Here is a 21,799-nt window from a genome sequence, read left to right on the forward strand (position 1 = left end):
CTTCGGGCGGTCACAGGACAGGGCCGGGGAAAGCAGTCGATGAGCCCGCACTCCGCTCTTCCCCTACCTAAGCCCATCATGGAAGCCTATCGGGAATAGAGCAAATGCGGCCTTGGTCTGCATGCTGATATATACGTGAATGTCCTGAATATACCAACGAAATTATTGCGCCTTCCCGTGAACATCGAGCCCTGCGAGTCCCATCATGGACCAGCAGCCAAGAAAGCTATGCTTTGTGACTGTGGGAGCTACAGCTTCGTTTTTTCTCTTGCTGAGGGCGATTTTGGACCCTGAATTCCTGAAGGCCCTGCATCTGCAAAGCTATACCGACCTCTTGATTCAATATGGAAAGGATGGGCAGCATGTTTTTGACGAATTCGAGGAAAGATATCCACAAGGTGATCCCAGCCGTCACGGCGTAACGGTAGTGGGTTTCGACTTCAACCAAGCAGGCTTGGACGTTGAGATGCGTCTTGCTAAAGCTAAGCCGTCTGAGAACCGAAGCAGTGGGCTGGTTATCAGCCACGCTGGTAATTGAATCCTTAACCTAAGGCCGAGAGCTCGACTGACCATGTACGACCAGGCTCCGGGAGCATTCTCTCAACACTGAGATTTGGCATCCCACTTGTCGTGGTGCCAAACCCTACTCTCCAGGATAATCACCAGGAAGAACTTGCCGAAGTATTGCAAAACGAAGGCTACGCGTTATGGAGCAGCTATAAGTATGCTGGACCTCCTACCTGTCTATCCTTTGCGGCTTGCTGATTTCGTACAGAGACTTGCCTCTTGCGCTCGAACGTGCCGAAACTCTACGTGATAAGATGCTCAATTGGCCTCCGGTTCAAGGTGTGCGCGAGAGGGCGCCGCAAAACCTCGAAGGCGTCGTTTCGGAGGAGATGGGTTACTTGGATTAGGATTGGAAACAAGCATGGTTGGAATGCCGCTTGATTGGCTTTAGCCCCTTAGTTATCTCGGATCAGAGCATGGCAGGGCCTGCGTGTCCCTTTCTGTCTCAATTAGCATCTGTACCAGAGATCAATGCATTACAAACCCGTCTGTCCTGTCAAAGCGTGGTTGTGCCGTATACTTGTCCGGGTGGCCCGAGCTTCTGTGGAGGCCTTCTCCTAATTCGGTTGGTTTCAGCCAACGCGCAGAGAGGAAAGCCTCCTGTTCTCAACAAAGACCTGCCAATTCTCCTGTTCCCTCTCTCCTCGCCATTTCATCTCCTGAATAGAGGTGTCTAATCGCCTACTTATCCTCTCCCAGCTTCACGTGTCCTGACTCAACACCCTGGCCGCGGGGCCGCCGCCTCATAAACAAACCCGCGCTTCCAAAACATCTCCCCGATCCCTCAAACGAACCTCCCACGCTCATTCCTCCCCGCAATGACTGAAACCAACCTTCACAACGCCCCTATCGTCATCGACAATGGCAGCGGTACCATCCGCGCTGGGTTTGCCGGCGAGGAAATCCCCTCATGTTACTTCCCATCGTTTGTCGGTCGGCCAAAACACCCGCGGGTCATGGCCGGCGGTCTAGAAGGCGACGTCTTCATCGGACAGCGAGCCCAAGAACTGCGCGGCCTGATGAAGATCCGATACCCTCTCGAACACGGAATCGTGACGGACTGGGACGACATGGAGAAAATTTGGCACTACGTGTACGAAAATGAGCTCAAGACACTCCCCGAAGAGCACCCCGTGCTCCTGACCGAACCGCCGCTCAACCCGCGCAAGAACCGCGACATTGCTGCCCAGCTTATGTTTGAGACATTCAATGTTCCGGCACTTTATACTTCTATTCAGGCTGTACTGTCGCTTTATGCCTCCGGGCGGACAACGGGCGTGGTCTTGGATTCAGGGGACGGTGTCTCCCATGCGGTCCCGGTGTTTGAGGGGTTTGCGATTCCAAACAGTATTCGGCGGATTGATGTTGCGGGCAGAGATGTAACGGAGCAGTTACAACTGCTGCTGCGAAAGACCGGAAATGTGCTTCATACCAGTGCGGAGAAGGAGGTGGTGAGGATGATCAAGGAGAAAGTCTGCTACGTTTCTTTGGACCCGAAGCGCGAGGAGAAGGACTGGGTGAACAGCTACAAGTCGGAGTCGAAGTTTGCGGACTACGTATTGCCCGATGGGCATAAGATCAAGGTATGTCATCTGTCTTTGCAAGGTGAAGTACAGGCTAATATTATGTAGATCGGCCAGGAACGCTTCCGTGCCCCCGAGATTCTCTTCGACCCTGAGCTCATTGGCCTCGAATACCCCGGTGTTCACCAGATCGTCCAAGATGCCATTATCCGCACAGATCTCGACCTGCGCAAGTCGCTGTACCTCAACATCGTTCTCTCCGGTGGGTCAACGCTCTGCAAGAACTTCCCAGACCGATTAATGCGCGAGATCAAGCGGTTGGCTGTTGAGGATATGAAGATTCGTATCTCTGCACCCGCGGAGAGAAAGTACACAACCTGGATTGGTGGTGGTATCCTCGCCGGTCTAAGCACGTTCCGCAAGGTAAGCCCCTCGATCACTATGGTGGAGCTGGTCACTGACAGCTTGTAGATGTGGGTTAGCGCAGATGAGTGGCACGAGGATCCCGAGATCATCCACCGCAAGTTTGCTTAGACGATGTCAGTCTCGAATATCCAGATGTTTTGCCGTCTGCCTCTCGAAAGGCAGTTGCAGTGTGGGACATACCTGGGCCGTAAACCGCGGGGCACCCTAGACCTCAGCATGAAGACCGATACATCTGACTCTATCTCGACTCATAGAATATGGCCGCTTTTGATACCCAATCTCCTTTTTGAGGCCCTGTTTATCCAACAGCCTTCTGCGCTCACTCATCGTCGCTGACGATCATCATCTGCACGTGCACTACAACCGCGAATAATGCCAGCTTACAAACTAGCATGCATATCACCCTCACCACCATCCAACCATCCGATCTATTGTGTACTACAGAAATTTAACAAAGCAACGGGCGTTTTCACAAGCAGGCTGCGTTACGGATTCTCAAACCTCTTTCTCTTCTACCTGTACCGTTCCTCTTCATTCTTGTTTAATCTGCAGCGCTGGATATCAATAGACCTTAAGTCCCTAGCTAGGACTCTGAATGTAAATAATGGAATCTGACTTGGGATAGAAGTGCTTCCTTAAACCCTGGCTGTGCCCCGTCTGGCAATAGTTGCACCTCGTAACTTTCATACTGCGCGTGTCACGGTTCCTTGGGAATTCTCTGCTCGGCAATCAGCAACCCTGAGTTTCAACCATCGTACATTAATGCGGTCCACTAGTAACACTCAACAGACTTATCGCTACAAACAAGATACTGTCAACACTACATACAGAAGCTGCTCTGCGAACCATGAAATGCTCTTTCGGCGTAGAAATTATCTCAGTTTCTACATGGAAGACCTGCTAGCATGCTCTCCTTTCTGTGATAGCTAGTCGCTCCTTCCTTCAAAGTGCTTACCCAGAGTCGCGCCTTCCTCAGAAGGCCCAGTAGTTGTAATCTGATGCCCATCACTCCTTCCCCAAGACACCGTTTGCTCTGGGTCGTGCCTTCCTCACATGGACCCCGGCTAGCCGCGCCTTCCCAGGTTATACTGAGACAGTACCTAGGTCGTTCCTTCCCTGGTTCCGTCTAGGTCCGTGTTGCTCCTTCCACATAGCGAACCTCTGGCTACACCTTCCCCGTGGACCTTGCGGGGTCGCGCCTTCCGTATGTAGGGCTCATTGCCAGTCGTTCGTTCCTTATCAAAAATTCCGAGCTGATCGCTTCTTCTCGTGGCTACAGAATCTCTTTCGGTACCGGTATGTAGGTAGAGCTACAGCTGTCTAATGCGACACCCGTTGCTTCCTCTCAACGCTCAGCCGGGATTGTTCCTTCCTTTTATGCAAACTTAGGTAGGGAGTTGTTCTTTCCCTGGAGCGTCGTGTCCGAGGTCGCGCCTTCCTTAGCTGAAATACGCACCTTCCAAATCAAATTACGTTGGTCGCTCCTTCCCAAGATGCTCCGTCAGGCTTGCGCCTTCCCTAATTTACAGCCGTTCCTTCCTACAATACAAAGCAAGCTGGTCGCTCCTTCCATCCTTTCAGGAAGAAAAGGCCGTTCCTTCCCTGGGACATCAAGGCCCGAGTCGCGCCTTCCTTAGATGGGACGTGAAGCATGCATCTTCATCGTAGATATACGTTGGCCGCTCTTTCCCCCGTATACCGTGGCAGGGTCAGGGTCGCGCTTTCCCTAACTCCAGGAAGTCGTCCCTTCCTATTCCTATAAAATGAGATAAGCTGGTCGTTATTTCCTCTCTCGTTGCGCCTTCCCTATTGAATCCCTTCAGGCTCGCATCCGTCGCTCCTTCCCTTGGTCATGCCCACTGGACATGAGGTGAGGTGAGATGAGTTTCTTTCTTTCTTCACCTACACCGCAATGTAAGGCTGTGGTCAAAGCTTCCCAAGACGTCATACCGTACACTGTCCGTGCTTGCACTGATGGAGGGGTATCAAAGGCTGTGGATACTTGGGTAGATCGTGACTCAAGCAAAGCAAAACAATTCAACACCGCTCGTTCTAGCCTAACTGCTGACTCGTAGGGCGAGAAATGCTTTCTCGGTTAAGAATCAGGAATCATTGCGCCATTTTGCCTGGGACCTTGAATCGGTACTCAGGCTCGGGCGCTCATTGCCACTGATTGTGATTCTGGGCATTGGCGTATAGAGTAATTTCTTCGACAGTATCCAGCGTAGGTAGGTATCAGGCAAAGGTGTTGGGCGAATGGGTCAACAATCAACACCCGACCATCAAAACTTGCTGTTACCTACCTAACTCTTGGAAAGCGTAGAGGATCATTGCCGTTAGGGAGTATAAGATTGAGTTATAAAAATTTTCACGCAGTGGATCGATCACAAGTTAGAGCATGGCAGGACAAGGCAAGGCCGTTTCAACAGCCCTGTCGCCAATCATGATCGTGACGTTGAGTGGACGGTGGACATCTATACATAGAAATTAGGGTTAGATCTGGTCCTGATCGAGTCAGATCCACGGAAGAATCTGCGTTGCCATCGGCATCAAGACAGTACAATACAATACGATGCTACCCCCATGCAACAGGGAAGAAAATAATTAGAAATCAAGGTAGAATAAACTAGAAGCAGGCGACATTTTTTTTAATTCGGGATATTTACTTTTTCGAGGCTATGTTGTGCCCTGTCCTGTGACGTGCCCGAGATCTGAGATTTTCTTTGCTCCACGCCGCCACGCTCGTGGGCTACCCTTAGCTAACCGCAAGCCTAGTCCTACCCGTGGCGTGGACGTCATCGGTGATCGACACGACACGTTGGATGCGTTCCTGAGAATCCTGGTGACCTTCAGGAACCGAGATGATTTTCTTTTTTTCTTGATTGATCTACTAGGCAGAACATTGTTCTAGAAATAGATTTAGAGGAAATGAGAGAAGCAATGTTTGGTCATGCAAGTGATGGTTGTTTTTTTTGCTTTTGATTTGACTGATTTGATACTAGCTAAGTACATGGGGGGTAACCTAGAAAATAATGGAAACGAAAATGCCGACTCCGTTGTGGCAGGTGCAAAGACCGTGCCGGTGTCCCAGACAAATAATCCAAAGGGGTATCCAAAGGGTATCCAGATGGATAGTAGGAAATAAGAAAGTCCAGAGACTGGGGTATCATAGTGTTGAAGGTAGGTTTGAGAGGTTGAAGTAATGTTGGTGTCGGTAAGAAGATATCGAGAGAAGCGAAGTAAAGGATTAAAGACGTAGATAGGGTGTAAAGAGATTTTTTGAGTATCGGAGAGTGGTGATTGACGACAGAGGAAAAGAGACGAAATGATCGAAAGATAGGTAGATAGATAAAATCAAGAACTTTTTTGGTGGTCGTAAGTCGTGATGTCGTAATTGGTTTATGGAAACCGAAATCCAAACGCCGCTATGCGTTGGAATGAAGTCGCTAAGGTCGAGTCAAGATAGGAAGGAAATGAAGAGCTATTATGATATGCTTCTTCATGCCATGCCCTTGATCTTTCCCCAGCCCTTCTCGAGGCCGCGGCGAGCCATGTCGCGCGCGCGGTCACTGGTTGAAGAGAGATTGCTCTTGGCCGAACCCTGGCTGGTCGAGGAGAACTTGCGAGAGAGAGTGCTCTCGTTGTCGCTGTCGCGGTGGATCATGTTTCCTGCGCCGCCACGGCCGACGTGGTAGACTGGAGCGCCGCGGCGCATCTCACGCTCGAGCTCCTCGTCGAAGCTGAAGATGGCGCGCTCGCTGCTGCGGTGGACATTGCCGGCGCCGCCACGGCCAGAGGTGTATGTTGTAGGGACGCGAGAGTCCAGGCGGGTGAGAGATGCTGGACCAGTCGCAGTGCGAGAAGGAGTGGTCTTGGTGTTCTTCAGGCTGATGACATTGCCTGAGCCTCCGCGTCCCGTGTGCAGAGCTGGACGGCCGCTGTGAGGCACAGAGGGGTGAGGCTCGACGAGGCGGTAGTTGGCGGGCATGGTTATAGATGCAGTTCTATGCTAGAGTTGATGCAAGAACGCTGTAGTCGAGGAAGACCGAAGTGATCAGGAAGATCAGAAAGATTAGGAAGATCAAATGAGGAGAGAAAAGTCTTTTGTGTGCTTTCTTTGCGAACTTGTAGTCAGGGAACCAGAGATTGCAGCGGGGGCAGGAGCTCTATATAGACTGGGTCCAGGAGAGCAGTTCCGGGGAAAGCAAGGCCACAAGGGCCAAGCAGGGCACGCAATTGCGGCAGAGCGCATGATGAGTGGCAGACAGTCGTCAGAGGGCCCGTCGCACCGACTCAGAGACCCCTTCCAGGCACACCGCGACGGTCACACGCTGAGTCCGCAGTGGAGTTGGTCGTGCTCATCGTCAATGCGCTCAACGCAAATTTTCTATGAGGATCCATCTGAATACCACCTGCGTTATGTTACCGTATTTTTACAGGACAACATAAAGCAGCATTCTTTTTCTGCACCAATAACAGTAAAGAACAACAGGCATATGATGGCTGTGCCCCCAATAATTGGCTTGAGCTGACTACAGTGGAGCACATCTCCCTGCTGCTTTAACAACCACCTGACATTCCATCGGCCAGTCAACGCCGTGGCAAAACGTAACAGAAATTGGGCAAACCCAATGAAAGAAGCGGTCGGGGGCATCGTGGTTTCGTGAGGGTAATGGAAACCACCGCTTTGTCTGCTTTCGGTTTCCACGACGATGATGATCTCTGGGCATAAACATGCTACAGGCTTGGTCTTTAACACGTTCATCAAGGGGTGGCCGATAGTCAACTCAAACTGAGCATTCGGACTATCTGCAAACCTGTATGCCTTCAGGATTCTCCGTCGACTACTGTACCTGATCGTAGATCTGGCGCTTACAGCCGCAGCACGGCACCGCTTGCCGCCCAGCAACCGGGAAAATGACTCAACCGACTCGTCTGGAAGGAAAAATTTGACCTTTGGACCCCCGCAGGATCGAGTGAGCGGCTAGCTGTCAAGCACAATTGCATCATCGCATCGGCTGCGATTTCAGTTAACGGCAAGGCATCGCCATCTGGCGCCATCAGCTGAGGGAATTTCGAAGCCTGGGCTGCTTCCACGAGGCAAGGGCGTGATTTGATGCAATGGGTTCGTTGATGAGATGGCGATGCGCTCGCAGCAACGCAGCCTCGCTTGGCAGGAGATCATTGAATGTTCCTTGATGGGGATTTTCTCACCGATTCGCTTGGCAAGAACGCGATCTCCAGGAGGCAGCAGTCAGGAGTCAGGAGTCAGGAGTAGACTGGTATTCTACGGTGTATCACGGCATGCTGTCTGGAAATGATGAATGACAGGGCAGCTGCAATGAGTAATGGATACTACAGCTATACATCGACCAGCTGCAAGGTCGTGGGATGAGATGCATTGCGCAAACCACAGGGAGGATTACCCCAGATCTGCCACGCAGGGCTGGCCTGGGCCCTGGCTGCTTAGTCGCTGGCTGACGAAAGAGGAAGCTGGCTGCCAAGCGGTTAGAAGTGGATTTCCAGTGGACTCTGAAAATTCTGCTGCTCCACCTTGCTCGCACCTTGAGGGCCGCGTCTTGCCGTCTTCCTCTTGCACCTTGGTGATGAGTCCATGATGACTTGTTCCTTGGTGAGAGGATGTCGCAAGAGTCATGTGCTGTCGCATGGCTTACCGCATGATTGCGCCTCTCTTTGATGTAAAGCCAGCCACAGTCAAGTAGTAAATTACAAAATGCTACCTGACGGGGGCGACCGAGCGAAAGAGAGCCAGAGAGCCCCTTTCCCCGGATTTCTGCCCCAGAAAAAGGCAAAGTGGCAGGTCACATTCGGATGTCGGCATGACGTCCTCGCCGTCTTCCTTTTGCCCTCGGCTTTCCTCCTCTATGGATTCAACTTGCAGCATCACCTGACGCTACTGTCACTCTGTCACTCTATCACGGGCTGCTTCTCCGCAAACTCGAATCTGAAATTGGGTCTGTCAAGGACCCCTCACGAGTCACGCCCCATGTTTCGAATCTCCTCATCCAACCCCTCACGAGCGGTCAATTTCCATGCCCCAGTCAGGGGTTGACGAACAGTATCTGTTTCCAGTCCATCTCAGATGAGTAGTTGTAGACCCAATGCTTGTATACCAACAGCCGCTGCTTTGACATCTCACAGGCACGTGAGTTGCATAGCCTCACTTAGAACTTATCTCGATATCTCACGATGGGTCTCTCTAAACCTACCCAACAAACCAGCCATCTTCCAGAATGCATGGTGATGGTCCCAGAACAGTACGACCAGATGTCAAGGTAGAAGGGTTTACCCCAAAGCACATCTTGGTCGTCGAGGATAAGTCCGGGCTCCGAATACCCTCCTTGCAGCAGTAGATCTGATAGAACCATAGCAAAGTCAACCGATTACTCGCAACCAAGCTCTTCCAACGCTTTAACTGCACCGTCACAGCCATAACCAACGGCCCTGAAGCCCTCGCATACCTAGCCGACCAAAGGAACCCCCGCCCACACCTGATCTTCATCAAAGTGAGCCAGCCAGTTGTTCTCCAATCTCCATGCCAACGCATCTATATACTCTTTCAGTCACGAGCCCGCAGATCTGCCACGGTCTAACTCCTTCCCCAGGTCTACTCCCTCGGTTCTACCCCAGACGGCCACGAGGTCGCCGAAATAATTCGCACTCATCCGCCCTTCATCCATGACCCTGTCCTACAATTAACGCCCGTTATTGGGACGATCCCTCCAATAACGAGGTTCGACCGCCGCAGGTATGGGTTTATTAACGATTTCTTGGAGAAGCCCATGAGGCTGAATCAGGCACGGTGGGCGCTGAGGACTTGGGCGAGGAAGGACCCCTGGAGGGTAAAGCTGTAGCGTGTTTTAAGAGATTCGTATTCATTCTGTCTGTAAATGAGGAGCTGTTGACTTTGTTCCTGGCTTCTGGCCAGGGACTGACACCTTATGGCCTGAGGCAGGAGCATATTATTTTGCCTCACCTGACCGCCCTGAGATAGCATCGCATCGAATATCTTCATTGTCTCCGCATGAGGCGATCCCATTGAACAGCAGCCAAGGCTAGGAAGCCTCATTGACCACCTATTTAACCACACCACGAGGCACTCTCTTGCATACTTGACTTATTCTACTGCGTGACCGGGGCTATATCACACCAGGTTCACAGGAGCAGCTACGGCGCTCAACATTCAATATGCCGAAATATAAGTGTTCCCCTCCTCTACATTTTCTTCGTTAGCTAACCTTCTAGGCACTCTTCTGTAGGTTGAAACCCGCGAATCATTCTATGATTGAGCCGATATACCCTCGCAACTCTGCGCAAACTACGCGATTCCATTCAAACCTGCCGCGAATCCAACCCATGTGCTAACACTCCGCTCGATATATAGGCGACTACTGCGATGTCTACCTAACGCACGACTCTATGAGTGTGCGCAAGGCGCATAACTCCGGTCGAAACCACCTGAGGAACGTCGTGGAATACTACCAGCGTACGCACCCCTACTCGCCTTTCTAACATATCTACGTTTGCACCGCGACAGTTCAGGTCGGCTTACAATTGCAATTGCAGAAATCGGACAAGAAAAGGCACAATCGGTCATTGATTCGATCACGAACTCGTATGCCGCTGAGGGACAGGCCGTTCCGAACCCCGCGATGGCTCCCCCCGGTGCTTTCCCGCCGCCGTTTGCGTTTGGTGGTATGGCTTTCCTACCCCCTCTTCGTCTTTATCATGGACATGTAAAGGATACGTGACTGACAGAATTGCAACAGGCCAATTCCCTCCTCCTCCATTCGGCATGCCTCCCCCCGGCCCAGGCGGCGCTCCCGCAATGCCACCTCGTACGTCCTATCATCCCTAAACTCCCATCCAACAACTAGCACCACAAACTAACAAGCCATTCTAGCCCCCGGCGCCCGAGGCCTCCCCTTCCCTCCCCCCTTCCCCCCAACCTCCGGCGCACCCCCCGGCGCCGCAGGGAACCTCCCGATGCCCCCCCTCCCCAACATGCCAAACCTCCCACCCGGCTCCGTCCCACCACCAGGCCAATTCCCGCCACCAGGCGGCATGCCCTTCCCGCCTCCAAACTTCCAGGGTGGTGCGCCGCCTGGGTTCCCGCCTATGCCTGGGGCCCCGCCTGGTGCGCCGGGGTTTAGTCCTAGTCCTACGCCTGGGCCTGGGCCTGAGGGGTTTGCGCCGCCTCCTGGGATGGCGCCGGGAATGGGTGCGCCACCGGGGATGGGTGAGAAGCGGTGATTTATGGCATCTTATCAGGGTTTCTCTGATTAAGTGTGGGGACGGAGATGGGTTGTATGGTATGGTCTGTACGAGTGGGAGATGATATAGTTGGGTTCGCAGCTCGATATGTCACGGATCTAAATCTGCTGTTTTCTCGTTTCTTATTTCTTATTTTCAATTCTGGCGTAACATGCGGGTTTCAATTTTCTCAATTTCCGAGTACCTGATGGGAAAAACTACTACTAGAAGCAATACTTGAATGAAGGAATTTGCATTTGAGGCTGATGACTATGTACTTGGTATGCAAGGTACTGTCAACATTAGATACTGGAGATGGTCCTCGTATCAGACGGCGGGCATGCTCGACCACTAACTTTGTCAGACGGGCATCAAACCAGTAAAGTACTGTAGTACTTATTGTAAGGACCTGGCTCTCAAGTACCTTAGTGCCAGCTACCTACCGCTGCCCATACTCGAAAGGCAAGCCTCAGGCAGTCGCAGTTATGAGCGGGTTGATGTCAAAGTGACATAAGATATATATATGGCTTATGCCCATGAAGTCTAGGTGCTACTACTCTTTTACAGCAATCAAGGTTGAAAATTGAAACTACGTCTTCCGACGCAGCAATAAAATTATGGTATACTTCCATAAATATAGTAGAGCGATTGGTAAAAAAAAACAAAGGACAGGGCCATCGGATAAGCCGCTGTCAAAACACAAAGACCGCAAACCCAAGTCCTGATCTCCAGATCCAATGCTTCAGAACGCCGAGTATAGATATAAGCAAATCAAAAAAGAGGTAAGGAAATCCTGGTGTCGGAGAGAGAGTAGGAGGTGAGGTAGTGGGAGTTAAAAAAAAAAGAGAAAAAAAAAGAGAAAAGAGAGAGTCCAGTGTATAGCACAGTATACGCGGTTGACACAGTGATAATAATCAGTCGAATAGAGACAGCGATATAAAGAAGAATTGAAAGGGGGCACTGAGTATGCTGAGTACCGCTTAAGTTGGAGGGAGAAAAGAAAGAAGGGAAATGAAATAAAGCACGGGTCGAGCGGTCAAATTACCCTTCCCGTACTCGGCCATAAGTTCATCTCTTGAGCAGCAAAGCTAATAAAGCAATCGTTGAAAAATAGAAAATGTAAAGCAAACAAATCTTCTTTTAGTGGTCATAACCTGCGCCTCTTTGCCATGGGCTTGCGTTGTTCTGTGTTCGGTACCCGTTTTGGAACGGTGATGATGTGAAGCTCCGGGGTACCGGCGATTGTGACCTTTGAATGGCATCACCAGGACCTCTTGGGGGAGAGTTATCGCTAGGGAATAATGGTAGCGATGGGTCAACGGGCGAATGAGGAGGTTGATGGGGGTTTGCGATGGGGTTCGGCTCAAGGTTCTGTCGGCTAACGCTGGCGCCGTTGCCGCTGGAGAACGACCCGTTGTCGTCAGCGAATGGATCGTTCTTGTAAGGCGTCGACTTCATGTCGCCGCGAGCGGTAGCACCCAGGGCATCAAGCTCGGTGGTGAGCTGTGTCTGGGATTTTATGAACGAGCCACGGTCATCTCGCATAGGCTGGTAGCGTGTGTCGGGGTTCTTGGAAACAATGGCGTAGATTGAAGCGATAAGCACCAGGATCAAGAGCACCAAAGCAGCAACAGCGTTGATGACGAAGAAGACGACACCCATGACACCAGTGACCAGACCAGGCTGGTTGAAGACATCAGAGAAGAAGAGCAGGAAGATGGAGTTCAGGAACTGAACGGCCGCAATGGTGATGTTGTAGATGTTGGTTTTCTTGTCCATCCAGGGTCGCAGGACGCTGACAGCGATCAACATAGCGGCCTCAATGATAACGTAGGCGACGGTTTGCACGACAGGAGCCGGCTGACTGAGACCAATGAACATTCCCTTGATGAGGAGATAACCTAGCCAGGGGATAACGAAGTAGTAAGCCGTGGCGCGGTACTGCACGTACAGGAACCCCCACTTGTTCAAGCAGGTCGGGTCAGAGTAGAGAATGTACGCCGGGTTCTTGTGCAGCGCGATCGACCGCTTAGCAAGGCTGATGACCTTGAAAGAAGCCCAACCCAAAGCAGCAAACAAAGAGATAAGCATGATCACAGCAAGCACGATTTCAGCTGGAGAATCGTTGCGAGTAAACTCCCACAAGCAGAGAATGCACATCTGAGGGAAACCGATCAAAGTAAGACGGAACAGAATACCACGTGCGACAACTCTCCATCCATTGCGGAAGTCCTGGAACTTGTCGCTCTTCATCTTGCCGTGCTTCACGAGGAGCTCACAAAGTCCCTTGAAGGCGACGACGAGAAGCATGACAATGGCAACGAAGACGACGAAGAAGATGAAACCGGTCAAGAAAATGTTGGTCTCCTCAATTCCGGCAATAAATCCTACACGTTCAATACCGCGCACTTCCTTACTTTCGGAGGTGACCTTCTCGCCTTCGGCTCCATCACGCTTGCCCAGAGATCCCAAAGATCTTCCGACGAGTTCGACTGCGTCGTAAGACCTCTTCTTGAGAACTTCTACGGAGACCGTCGACAGTTCCGAAAGGATTGTTGCAGCAGTGCCACCGGTGGAACGCTGGTACCAGGTGCAAATGTCCTGAAGGAAGCCGACGCGAATAATACCCATACTCCATTGGAAGTTCTGAGTCCAAGATTCAACGATGGGCGGCATGTGAATCGAAGTCATACCAATCATCGCCTGGGACTGGTAGAAGCTGAAAAGCGACATCGCGTTGGCAGCAACGTGCGCGGCGGTGTTGGAGTGTCCGAGACCAGAGGTGATGGCAGAAGCGGTCAAACCAAGACCGGCGATAACAGCCGTCGTCCATCCTACTCCTTTCTGGTAGACAGTCTTACCGTTCGAAAGACTCGCCTCCAAACAGGCAACACTCTCGTGGGTAGTGGTGGAGTTAATGTAAATTCGGACAGAAGCATCGAGATCAGGCACGTTATAAGCGATGCCTAGATGTTCATTGATGTTAGTGCCATTGTTCATATTGTCAGTCGCGGCCGAGGTACGTACCTGGAATCTGACTGGCAACATCACTTCCGATAGTGAGAGGGGTGTCCTTGATGTTGATAGCACCAGTGTTCATGGGACAAAGACCCTCAAAGTCCAATTCGCACGGGTCCAATGTCTGCTTGAGAGCAGTGTAACCGTAAGCATCGAGAACAAGTGTTGCTTCAACATAACCAGAAATGGAGGAGACTCCATCGAAACCGATCACAAGAGAGTTGTTATCGGGCGTATATCGGACGTTGAAATATGTGGCCGTGAAATTCGAACTTTCTTGACATAGCGTAAGAGCTTTCGATTCGATGAGCCTGTCGGCGGCTACGAGAGGAGAATGAAGGAAGGCGACCAGAAAGCAGAGTAAAACCGATAACGACCGCATTCTGACGAATTGATGTCCGGAGACCGACGGTTTCGCTAACAGGACGTAGATGGATAGAGAAAAGACTTTATCGCAATAGGTGAGGTAGCAGATCGATCCAACGTGGTATTGCGATGAGTGCTATGCTTGGCGCCGCCGGATGCGGAAGGCTTTAAGAAACCAGTTCTGGGGGAGACGTATGGAAAGTGGACCGCAGTATGATGGGGTAGAAAGTAGCGTTTCGTGAAGACAGCTGTGAGATCGAACAGTGAGAGAAGCGGGATGCGGTGACAGTTTACAACGTCATTTGGAGTAGTTCGGTGGAAAAAGAGCGGAGCACCAGGAGGGTGAATTGAAATTATGGTCGAATAAAATCGAAATAGCGAGGGTTGAAAGAAGTGAAGAGTATCGAGGAGCGAAAGTCGAGGGGTTGGAGCGGTTCGAAAGCGAGCGTGGCGGCGACAGCCAGTATTGCCGGGGGGGTGTGGAAGAGGGAGGTTGGATGGATGAGCGTCTCCTATATCCTAACCGGGGGAATCCGATTTGAAGACTCTCGACAGGACGGGAGAGATGAACGAGGGGAGGAAGAAACAAGGCAGCAAAAAGAGGGGGAAAGAAGAAGAGGAAGTGATGACGGGGAATGGAATGGAGGTTGACCCAGGCGTGACAGAGACGGTTCTTCAGGGGATCTCGTCGCGGTTGGGAGAGAGACGGTCGGGAATGTCGACTGAGACTGCGAGAGAGACGGAGTGAGCGCCCAGAGACGCTGGAATGCGGAATGGGGATGGCGCTGACTCAGCACGGGGCTGCACGCCTGGTTCGCCCAATGAGTGGCCGTTGCTATTCTTAACTGCACTTTGTTCTGCAGTTCCAAGTCCAGACTGCCTGCAACCCTGTGGTCGGAGGCAAACTCCAGTCTCTCTTGGTTAAATGGAATTCTGTTCCAAGAGTCTTGACTTCTTGTTGTCGGCTTGTCGCCCTCAGCAGTCAGCGTCTTGCCGCTGCTCAGCATCAGCGTTAAAAGACAGCGAATAGTGCACGCGCGTCCTCAGGGGATCGCAGTTCCAGGCCCAATTACGGATGATTCCCATACGCTTAATCCACTGGATCAGCTTTTGATTCGTTCCCACTGATAGTCGGCGTTGATTCCTTCATAACCCACGACGTAACGCCCAGGCGATTGCGACAAGAGCCTGCTGCTGATGCCATACCTCATTGTGCTCCTGCCAAGGTCGCTTTCTCATAAAATCTGTTCTCTCGCCCATGGTTTATTCTTCTGCCTACCGCCTCGTGGAACAATGAACAGCCATGTTTCAACGCTATTAATAAAAGAAATTATGGTTATGACTGAGAAGCTAATGAGTCTGCAACTGAGACCTTGTCTTAGCTTGGTCCCTTACAGAACGGCCTCGGCTTTAAAGAGCCAACGCTCTCTTAACTAGTTCTCCAGCCTCAAGATCCATGAACACCTCTTCCACCAGATCAAATTCGATCTCAGAATGACACCCAGTCGCACTACTGTATGAGGAACATCAAACAAGTCAACGAAATGCCCAATCAGACGAATTTCACTTCTTTTTTGCATTGTCTTAGCGCCGAGTCTTGTGCGAGCCCACGCGAGGATTATTTGTTCGCCCCCGTTGCACAGCCCCCTCCTGAAAGGTACCAGGTACGAGTACGGCCAACCGCCCTCAAAACGGATAATGGAGTCCTCTTTACTATGCAGTATGCTTGCAATTTAATCTCTCAAGACAGCTTGTTCTTTGAGCGAACATCGCTATGCTTTGTTAGGCTACCATTTTTCCATTGCAGTTGTCAAGGTCCTGACAGCCGAGTGCGCGTCAGCTGCCTCTTTCCGCACGTGGAGTTGAAAATGACAGCTGATGTCCCCGATGAGCATCTGACATGGATTGTGATCTTCAAGGGACCTCCGACCGACACCTGGTTAACATCATACAACTGAAGACCACGATGTAGTTGCTCTTTGAACTCGTCATGACTATGATATAGCAGATTGGCACGATTTTCAGGACCAGTAGCCCTCATTGTTGCGGACCGAATTCAGGGCTCCGGGTACCCGAACCGTTAAGCAGCCTTTGTGCTCTTGTTGATCGAGTCAGGATAGCCTTTAGATCTCTCTATTCAGAACCTTCATTGGCACAGAGCATGTTTCAGCCGCCTGGCGTTCCAGATACCGTTTTCTGGAAGATCTCAGTAGACCTATACTTCCAGTTTGTATAGCACCATTAGAGTACCAGGTATTACTCTACACAAAGTACGGGATGCCCCTGGCAGGACAGCCAGGCGTCAACCAAACCACTACTGACAATGAACAGAATCTTCCGCATAGTGCATTGACAGCAATGCAATGACGTAGAGCCAAATACTCCTGGAGACTCGATCATCCGTCCCCATCCACACCACCCGTACTAAATCCAACATAGCTTCCGCGTCGCCAATCGCCGCACGGCATAAGCGTGATAGTCGAGTGTTTCAGTCTTTGAGTTCTTTCAACTCTCATCAACTGTCCAGTCGCGTCCGGTCGCGTTCATTCGACGATTCAAGACGTGGAGATCTCAGTGGGGCTGATGGCAGGAAGATTTCGATCTACATGAGTTTGAAAATCAAGTCTCACTCTCAAACTGGGAGATGGAACATTGGACACGGTTTCAGGATTTGCGGAGGGAGTCATTTCAGGGACAGTAGACAGTGTTGCCGACACCGCCTGGCTTCCAGGGTTGACTGAGACTCGGTACGTCAGCTCAAAGACTCGCCTTGTATAGATCAGCACTGACGTCGTGTTCATTGCGTGCATATCAAAATCATAAGCCAACGAGGTTATCCCCAACTACTGATTGACAGCCCATATGGGTCAACATACTATTTGAACAACCCCACAGTACACCCGCCCACATCATCGCAAGGCAGACTCTGCATTTTAAGGGTCCAGCGAGAAAGCCTTGGAATTATTCGGATTCGTCCGAGGTTCACCGACATCATTCGATGGCTCGATGGCTCGAGGCTCGAGCACGTCAACGGCCGCGCAAACCATGCAGGATTGCGGGAAGCTCAAGGGCGAACACGTCTTCCGCTGCTGTATGGAACTATTTATATCTACCCGACGGGAGGCTGGCCTCGGTATAATCGGCAGACTACCTACGTAAGTAAACCTGTAGCTAAAAGGCTTTCAGACGGCCGGATCCTGTGAGCTTTTGAGGTTCTCTACTACGGTGTGTGTCGGTCGGGAGCATCTCTCGGAACAATAAATGCTCTACTTGTTCTAAGGAGTTTAGTAATTTCTACTTTCTAACTACCATGACTTGACTAGACGAACCATCTGCGCAAGCCCACTATACCTACAACTCATACATTAATATACCAACCGGTGACCCGAGTTTAGTTCGCCTGAAGACATGGAACGGCTAAGCGATACATTGCTTCCACATATGTGAACAGGCCTCAGCGTTTCAGGAGGAAGGAACGCCCGCCTATTTTAGCTCCAGGTCGAGCTGAGGAAAGAGCACCCAGCACCGTCCACCGAGGTCGCACCTGCCGTATTTGTGGACGCGCCCTGTTGTTGTAGAGAAGGAAGGAACGCGTCCTCTCCCATCGCTCCTTCCCTGAAACGGAGTTAGGTGTGGATTGTACTTTGGGAAGGAGCCCTTCAGCTCGCGGCTGCGTTTTCTCAATGTGGGTATACAGATACTCATTCCATTTCATTGTAACGCAGCGACTAAAACATCATTTCTCTTAACGTAGCAAAGGAACGCCATTCCTACGGTACCCCTACTGCACGTTATCTATCAAACAGCCAAGACCAACAACGCCTTAGTACCCAAGGACAGCAACGACACCCTTCAGATACTTCGAACAAACAGCACAAGCACTCGCAAACATACACACCCCCGTGAACACAATGACCCACCGGTATCCCGCGGGTCCCGATCCCTTACTATCCCCATACGAACTTCCAGAAACGAGGGCACCGCCAATTGGACCGGCAAGAACATTGCCCACGCCCTTCCCGAAATTCAGCAATGCAAAGACAATAGGGCCGGCCGTCGCGTCATCAGTGATTGCAGTGCTCATTCTCGCCCAGATAGCCGTGAACCCTGCGCCGAAGAAGCCGTACACGATTGCGAAGACGATGAGGGGTGGGAGGGAGGAGGCGAGACGCCACATTGTGAGGGTTGCTATTGCGGATGTTACAGTTGACAGGCAGGCCAAGAGGGGAAGCGGCACTTTGCGGTCGGATAGTATGCCAAAGGTAAACTGGCCGAGGACTTGGCTGATGCTCATGAGGGCGAGGAGGAGGGCACCGCTCCTGCTGTTGGGATTGAGGGATAAAGATGATGCGTAGGAAGGGAGGTACAAGGTCGGGAAGAAGTATCCGAATCCTTGCAGGATGTTGGCGACAGAATATACCCAAAAGAGGGGGCTAGAGAGAAAGGCCCAGTTGACTCTGGGGACTTGAGCTCGCTCTGACAGTGGCAGACGGCCCTTTAGGAGAGGAATTAAGGGACCAGTCAGTAGAAAGAGAGTCACGGCCACAGCGCGCAACGTTTTCCTGTATCCGTATTTTGCTAAGAGAGCTTGCAGGACGAAAGGCATTACAGAGCCTGAAAATCCAGAGGCGCCGCAGAGAACACCGTAGGCCATGCCGCGGCGCGCGATCCAGTACTCGTTTACCATGGTGAGGATGGGATAGTAGAATATGAGGAATCCGAGACCGTAAGCTGCACCTTGCGTGAGAATGAGGACTTCTAAAGTCGATGCGAAGGACCCAAGAACGAGTCCAAAGATACATAAAGGCCCTGCAAGAGTCAGCCAACACAGATCAACATACATCCCTGGTTACTAGTCAAGGCAAACATCCAACCCAAATCATCTGCCTTCGCCACCGCTGAAACCGCTGGATAAAAGGCATGATAAACGGTGCCCCAAGATACCCAAAGCCAGAAGCGATGGTTCCCACAACGGGGATATAGCGATTGTCAGCAAACTCCGGGACCTTGGAGTAGTAGTCTTGGAAGACACCAAAGGAAAGCGGGAATCCTATACGGAAAAATGATTAGGCTCATTCCAGAAAAGTAGGTGTCAACAGGCATACCCCAGAGTAATGTTTCGAATACAAATGCTGCACAGAGCAGCCTCCATGCTGCAGGTCCTCCATCTACCGGCGCGAGCTCTTGTTCTCTAGGTTGATCAGCGCTTGTTGGCTCGCGGTCTGTGGGTGCGACCAGCTCGATATCATCCATTGCAAATAATAAGCAGCGAATTCCGACAGACAGGGAAGTCGGTCGAGGTTCGAGATAGAGTGCTCGCTGTAGATAAGCTTTACGCTTGGACGACCATGAACGTGATTAGCCGAGGTATATCAGAGCCCAGCTCGGCCTGGACCTACTAATATGCCATGGTCCTGAATCACAAATAGCGTACAAAGTATATACATTATTTAGGTACTCAATCTGAGCTTAGAGTTCAACATTCTCGGCAGCCCTAAGCGCTTTCAAAAACCTCTTCCTCAGGTCCTCCTCGTCCTCAAGCCCAACACTAACCCGTATCAGATCCCCCGGCACACCAAAGCCCGCCGCCCAATCAAGCTCATAGAAGTGCGCTAGCAGAACATAAGGCGAGACCAACGTGAAATTTGTACCAAGGCTCGGTCCCTTGGCCGTATCAATCGCGTCGAAGAACGCAATCGCGGCCTCAATCTTGTGGAATGTAAACGAGAGTAAACCGCCGTATCCGCCGTTTGGCGTGCGGCAGTCTTCGTAGAACTGTGCAGTTGGGTTGTCCTTGGGGTAATATATTTGTTTAATAAGTGGGTGTGCTTGGAGTATACGGCAGATTGCTTCGGCATTGTCGTTGATTTTGCGAATGCGGGTGATGAAGTCCCGGCTGTTGCGCTCCATGAAGATGATGTCTTCGGGCCAGTAGGTGTCTTCGTAGTTTGTTTTGAAAGTTTCTTCTAGCTGAGGGTAGTATCTGCCTTCGGGATTAAGGATGGCGCTGCCGCCCATGACATTACAATCTCCCGAGAAGATCTTGGTGAGACTACTGACTACCACGTCTGCATATGGCAGGACATGGACATTGACAGGGTTTCCGATCGTCTCGTCGACGACCACGCCAAAGTCATATGTGTCAGCTAGCCTGCGTATCCGTTTGAGATCGGGACATGTGAGCAGCGGGTTTCCGGGAAACTCGCAAAAGAGAGCTAGATATCGTTCGCCATACTTCAAACGGGCTTCAAGGTCATCTAGATCTTCTGACGAGCCCTGCCCGTAGAAGAGGCAACCGGGGCCGAATTTCTGTAGTATCTTGAGGGTGTCAACGTAGGGAAAGCCGAACATTATGCTCTTCAGTTGACCCCTGGATTCTAACAGCATCCGGTGTGTGTTGAAGATGGCGTTCATCCCGCAGGGATACAGGTAGATGTCGTCGTCTGAAAGATCCTTCACTCCGCGTGAGTCTGAGGTCATCTTTGAACTTAGTTCAACCGCAAGATCAACTTCGCCTAGTAGAGAGCCTGCTATGCGTCGGCGAATTGCGAGTTTAGCGTTGTCAACGAAGGATATATCCAGATTTCGACCGAAGCGCTCTTCAAGGAACTGTGTACTCTCTTGACCCTCGGCTGCACCATCCTTGAGCATCTGTTGAGACCCTTCCAGCTTTTTTGAAACAACTGTCTTTGCTTTTGAATAAAGTTGATACACGGAATCTCGTTGGTATCTCTTTGGACCTATCCTCTGAGTCAACTTGGACGGCGACGACCTGGAGTCAACCAGCTTGCTTTCCGAGAAGAGTGCATGACAAAATTCAGCTTGTCTGCTCGAAATACCATCTCCAGAGTGCTGCCAGTATTGCTTAGCTACCGGGAAGAGATCTTCATGGAAGATTGCGGCTGAGACTGAAGGCGAGATCTTTGCGGCAAGTTCTGATGACTCAAGGCTCTTATCGAGTACCAGATCAATTATCCTGACGTCCGCAGTGAAATGATGGTCTGCCTTTGCACTCATAAAATCGCAACATCTCTGGGCGGCCTTGTTAGATGGGAACAACATGGCTTTCTGATTTGGAGTTCCATATTTGACAGTTGGAATGTCGTTCGCAAAATCAGTAATGAGTTTGTGGATAAAGAACCTAGCCAGTCAGCTACAAAGTTATCAATGTATAGGCGTGTAAGCAATACCGCGGATAGCCATTTGTTATCCTGTCTATAACCCGCCGTTCACCCTTTTCGTAGTCGACGTTGTCTTTCCACGTCGGCAGGGACACGCTCACGGCCTAAGACGATTGTTAGATTTGTTATTTCAAAGAGGCATAACTTACATGCGGCGTGAGGGAGGGAATTGAATCCCCGAGCTCTACATTTGACATTCTGGTTTATTCGCTCAAGGGATCAACATGAGTCTAGGAAGATGTCAATAGAAGACTGGTGCTCGATAGATAGCAGCAACAAGCTAAAGTCCGCTTACCCCAGCTAGGTATGACTCAAGGTCGAAAGGTGCTCCTCAAGCGGGGTCTAATGGTGCTTGAACGCCTCCTTTGAAGACCTAGATCCTTCGCTGACGTATGCACCATGTACATTCAATTACACTGCATATGGACTTCTAGGCCGTTGACG

General features: G+C 51.1%; 8 protein-coding genes across 8 annotated transcripts; 4 read left to right on the forward strand and 4 right to left on the reverse strand.

Moving 5' to 3' along the window:
* Positions 1-73: 73 nt before the first annotated feature.
* On the forward strand, positions 74-1,176 carry alg13 (N-acetylglucosaminyldiphosphodolichol N-acetylglucosaminyltransferase catalytic subunit ALG13). Its single transcript, XM_073766844.1, has 3 exons — positions 74-530; positions 584-722; positions 776-1,176. Exons 1-3 carry the CDS (start codon positions 206-208, stop codon positions 912-914), a joined length of 603 nt encoding a protein of 200 aa, XP_073633796.1. The 5' UTR covers positions 74-205; the 3' UTR covers positions 915-1,176.
* Positions 1,177-3,156, forward strand: BDV14DRAFT_162058 (actin-related protein ArpA). The gene is made up of 3 exons (XM_073766845.1): positions 1,177-2,150; positions 2,199-2,513; positions 2,562-3,156. The coding sequence occupies exons 1-3, from the start codon at positions 1,386-1,388 to the stop codon at positions 2,622-2,624; spliced, it is 1,143 nt and encodes a 380-aa protein (XP_073633797.1). The 5' UTR covers positions 1,177-1,385; the 3' UTR covers positions 2,625-3,156.
* Positions 3,157-5,838: 2,682 nt separating this feature from the next.
* On the reverse strand, positions 5,839-6,719 carry BDV14DRAFT_3512 (DUF3602 domain-containing protein). Its single transcript, XM_073776610.1, has one exon. It carries the CDS (start codon positions 6,502-6,504, stop codon positions 6,016-6,018), a length of 489 nt encoding a protein of 162 aa, XP_073633798.1. The 5' UTR covers positions 6,505-6,719; the 3' UTR covers positions 5,839-6,015.
* Positions 6,720-8,123: 1,404 nt separating this feature from the next.
* BDV14DRAFT_162061 (uncharacterized protein) lies at positions 8,124-8,744 on the forward strand. Its single transcript, XM_073766846.1, has one exon. It carries the CDS (start codon positions 8,251-8,253, stop codon positions 8,587-8,589), a length of 339 nt encoding a protein of 112 aa, XP_073633799.1. The 5' UTR covers positions 8,124-8,250; the 3' UTR covers positions 8,590-8,744.
* A 26-nt stretch (positions 8,745-8,770) lies between these two features.
* BDV14DRAFT_194625 (putative U1 snRNP complex component Yhc1) lies at positions 8,771-10,790 on the forward strand (the record flags this gene model as incomplete). The annotated part of the gene is made up of 8 exons (XM_073771963.1): positions 8,771-8,856; positions 8,908-9,043; positions 9,143-9,379; positions 9,783-9,792; positions 9,922-10,023; positions 10,104-10,232; positions 10,307-10,375; positions 10,441-10,790. The coding sequence occupies 8 exons, from the start codon at positions 8,771-8,773 to the stop codon at positions 10,788-10,790; spliced, it is 1,119 nt and encodes a 372-aa protein (XP_073633800.1).
* Positions 10,791-11,366: 576 nt separating this feature from the next.
* Positions 11,367-14,933, reverse strand: BDV14DRAFT_162068 (transient receptor potential ion channel family protein). Its single transcript, XM_073766847.1, has 2 exons — positions 13,818-14,933; positions 11,367-13,756 (listed from the first exon to the last, which is right to left on the reverse strand). Exons 1-2 carry the CDS (start codon positions 14,188-14,190, stop codon positions 11,931-11,933), a joined length of 2,199 nt encoding a protein of 732 aa, XP_073633801.1. The 5' UTR covers positions 14,191-14,933; the 3' UTR covers positions 11,367-11,930.
* Positions 14,934-17,331: 2,398 nt separating this feature from the next.
* On the reverse strand, positions 17,332-19,238 carry BDV14DRAFT_162082 (major facilitator superfamily domain-containing protein). The gene is made up of 3 exons (XM_073766848.1): positions 17,991-19,238; positions 17,570-17,859; positions 17,332-17,456 (listed from the first exon to the last, which is right to left on the reverse strand). The coding sequence occupies exon 1, from the start codon at positions 19,015-19,017 to the stop codon at positions 17,998-18,000; it is 1,020 nt and encodes a 339-aa protein (XP_073633802.1). The 5' UTR covers positions 19,018-19,238; the 3' UTR covers positions 17,332-17,456; positions 17,570-17,859; positions 17,991-17,997.
* Positions 19,239-19,506: 268 nt separating this feature from the next.
* BDV14DRAFT_3641 (PLP-dependent transferase) lies at positions 19,507-21,752 on the reverse strand. Its single transcript, XM_073776629.1, has 4 exons — positions 21,651-21,752; positions 21,505-21,585; positions 21,365-21,459; positions 19,507-21,315 (listed from the first exon to the last, which is right to left on the reverse strand). Exons 2-4 carry the CDS (start codon positions 21,550-21,552, stop codon positions 19,644-19,646), a joined length of 1,815 nt encoding a protein of 604 aa, XP_073633803.1. The 5' UTR covers positions 21,553-21,585; positions 21,651-21,752; the 3' UTR covers positions 19,507-19,643.
* Between the last annotated feature and the right edge of the window lie 47 nt (positions 21,753-21,799).

The sequence above is a fragment of the Aspergillus stella-maris genome, assembly GCF_047715825.1.
Source record: "Aspergillus stella-maris strain CBS 113639 unplaced genomic scaffold BDV14scaffold_1, whole genome shotgun sequence".
In the NCBI taxonomy this organism is placed as follows: Eukaryota; Fungi; Ascomycota; class Eurotiomycetes; order Eurotiales; family Aspergillaceae; genus Aspergillus; species Aspergillus stella-maris.

What these genes read in the sequence shown, in the direction of transcription:
- alg13 (XM_073766844.1), top strand. Translation starts at nt 206, where the DNA reads ATGGACCAGCAGCCAAGAAAGCTATGCTTTGTGACTGTGGGAGCTACA. An exon ending in GCTGGTTATCAGCCACGCTG is followed by an intron (nt 531 to 583) that starts GTAATTGAATCC and finishes ATGTACGACCAG; the next exon opens with GCTCCGGGAGCATTCTCTCA. An exon ending in GCGTTATGGAGCAGCTATAA is followed by an intron (nt 723 to 775) that starts GTATGCTGGACC and finishes GATTTCGTACAG; the next exon opens with AGACTTGCCTCTTGCGCTCG.
- BDV14DRAFT_162058 (XM_073766845.1), top strand. Translation starts at nt 1,386, where the DNA reads ATGACTGAAACCAACCTTCACAACGCCCCTATCGTCATCGACAATGGC. An exon ending in CCGATGGGCATAAGATCAAG is followed by an intron (nt 2,151 to 2,198) that starts GTATGTCATCTG and finishes AATATTATGTAG; the next exon opens with ATCGGCCAGGAACGCTTCCG. An exon ending in GTCTAAGCACGTTCCGCAAG is followed by an intron (nt 2,514 to 2,561) that starts GTAAGCCCCTCG and finishes GACAGCTTGTAG; the next exon opens with ATGTGGGTTAGCGCAGATGA.
- BDV14DRAFT_3512 (XM_073776610.1), bottom strand. Translation starts at nt 6,504, where the DNA reads ATGCCCGCCAACTACCGCCTCGTCGAGCCTCACCCCTCTGTGCCTCAC.
- BDV14DRAFT_162061 (XM_073766846.1), top strand. Translation starts at nt 8,251, where the DNA reads ATGCTACCTGACGGGGGCGACCGAGCGAAAGAGAGCCAGAGAGCCCCT.
- BDV14DRAFT_162068 (XM_073766847.1), bottom strand. Translation starts at nt 14,190, where the DNA reads ATGCGGTCGTTATCGGTTTTACTCTGCTTTCTGGTCGCCTTCCTTCAT. An exon ending in TGTTGCCAGTCAGATTCCAG is followed by an intron (nt 13,757 to 13,817) that starts GTACGTACCTCG and finishes ATGAACATCTAG; the next exon opens with GCATCGCTTATAACGTGCCT.
- BDV14DRAFT_162082 (XM_073766848.1), bottom strand. Translation starts at nt 19,017, where the DNA reads ATGTATGTTGATCTGTGTTGGCTGACTCTTGCAGGGCCTTTATGTATC.
- BDV14DRAFT_3641 (XM_073776629.1), bottom strand. Translation starts at nt 21,552, where the DNA reads ATGTCAAATGTAGAGCTCGGGGATTCAATTCCCTCCCTCACGCCGCAT. An exon ending in TTCCCTCCCTCACGCCGCAT is followed by an intron (nt 21,460 to 21,504) that starts GTAAGTTATGCC and finishes CAATCGTCTTAG; the next exon opens with GCCGTGAGCGTGTCCCTGCC. An exon ending in ATAACAAATGGCTATCCGCG is followed by an intron (nt 21,316 to 21,364) that starts GTATTGCTTACA and finishes CTGACTGGCTAG; the next exon opens with GTTCTTTATCCACAAACTCA.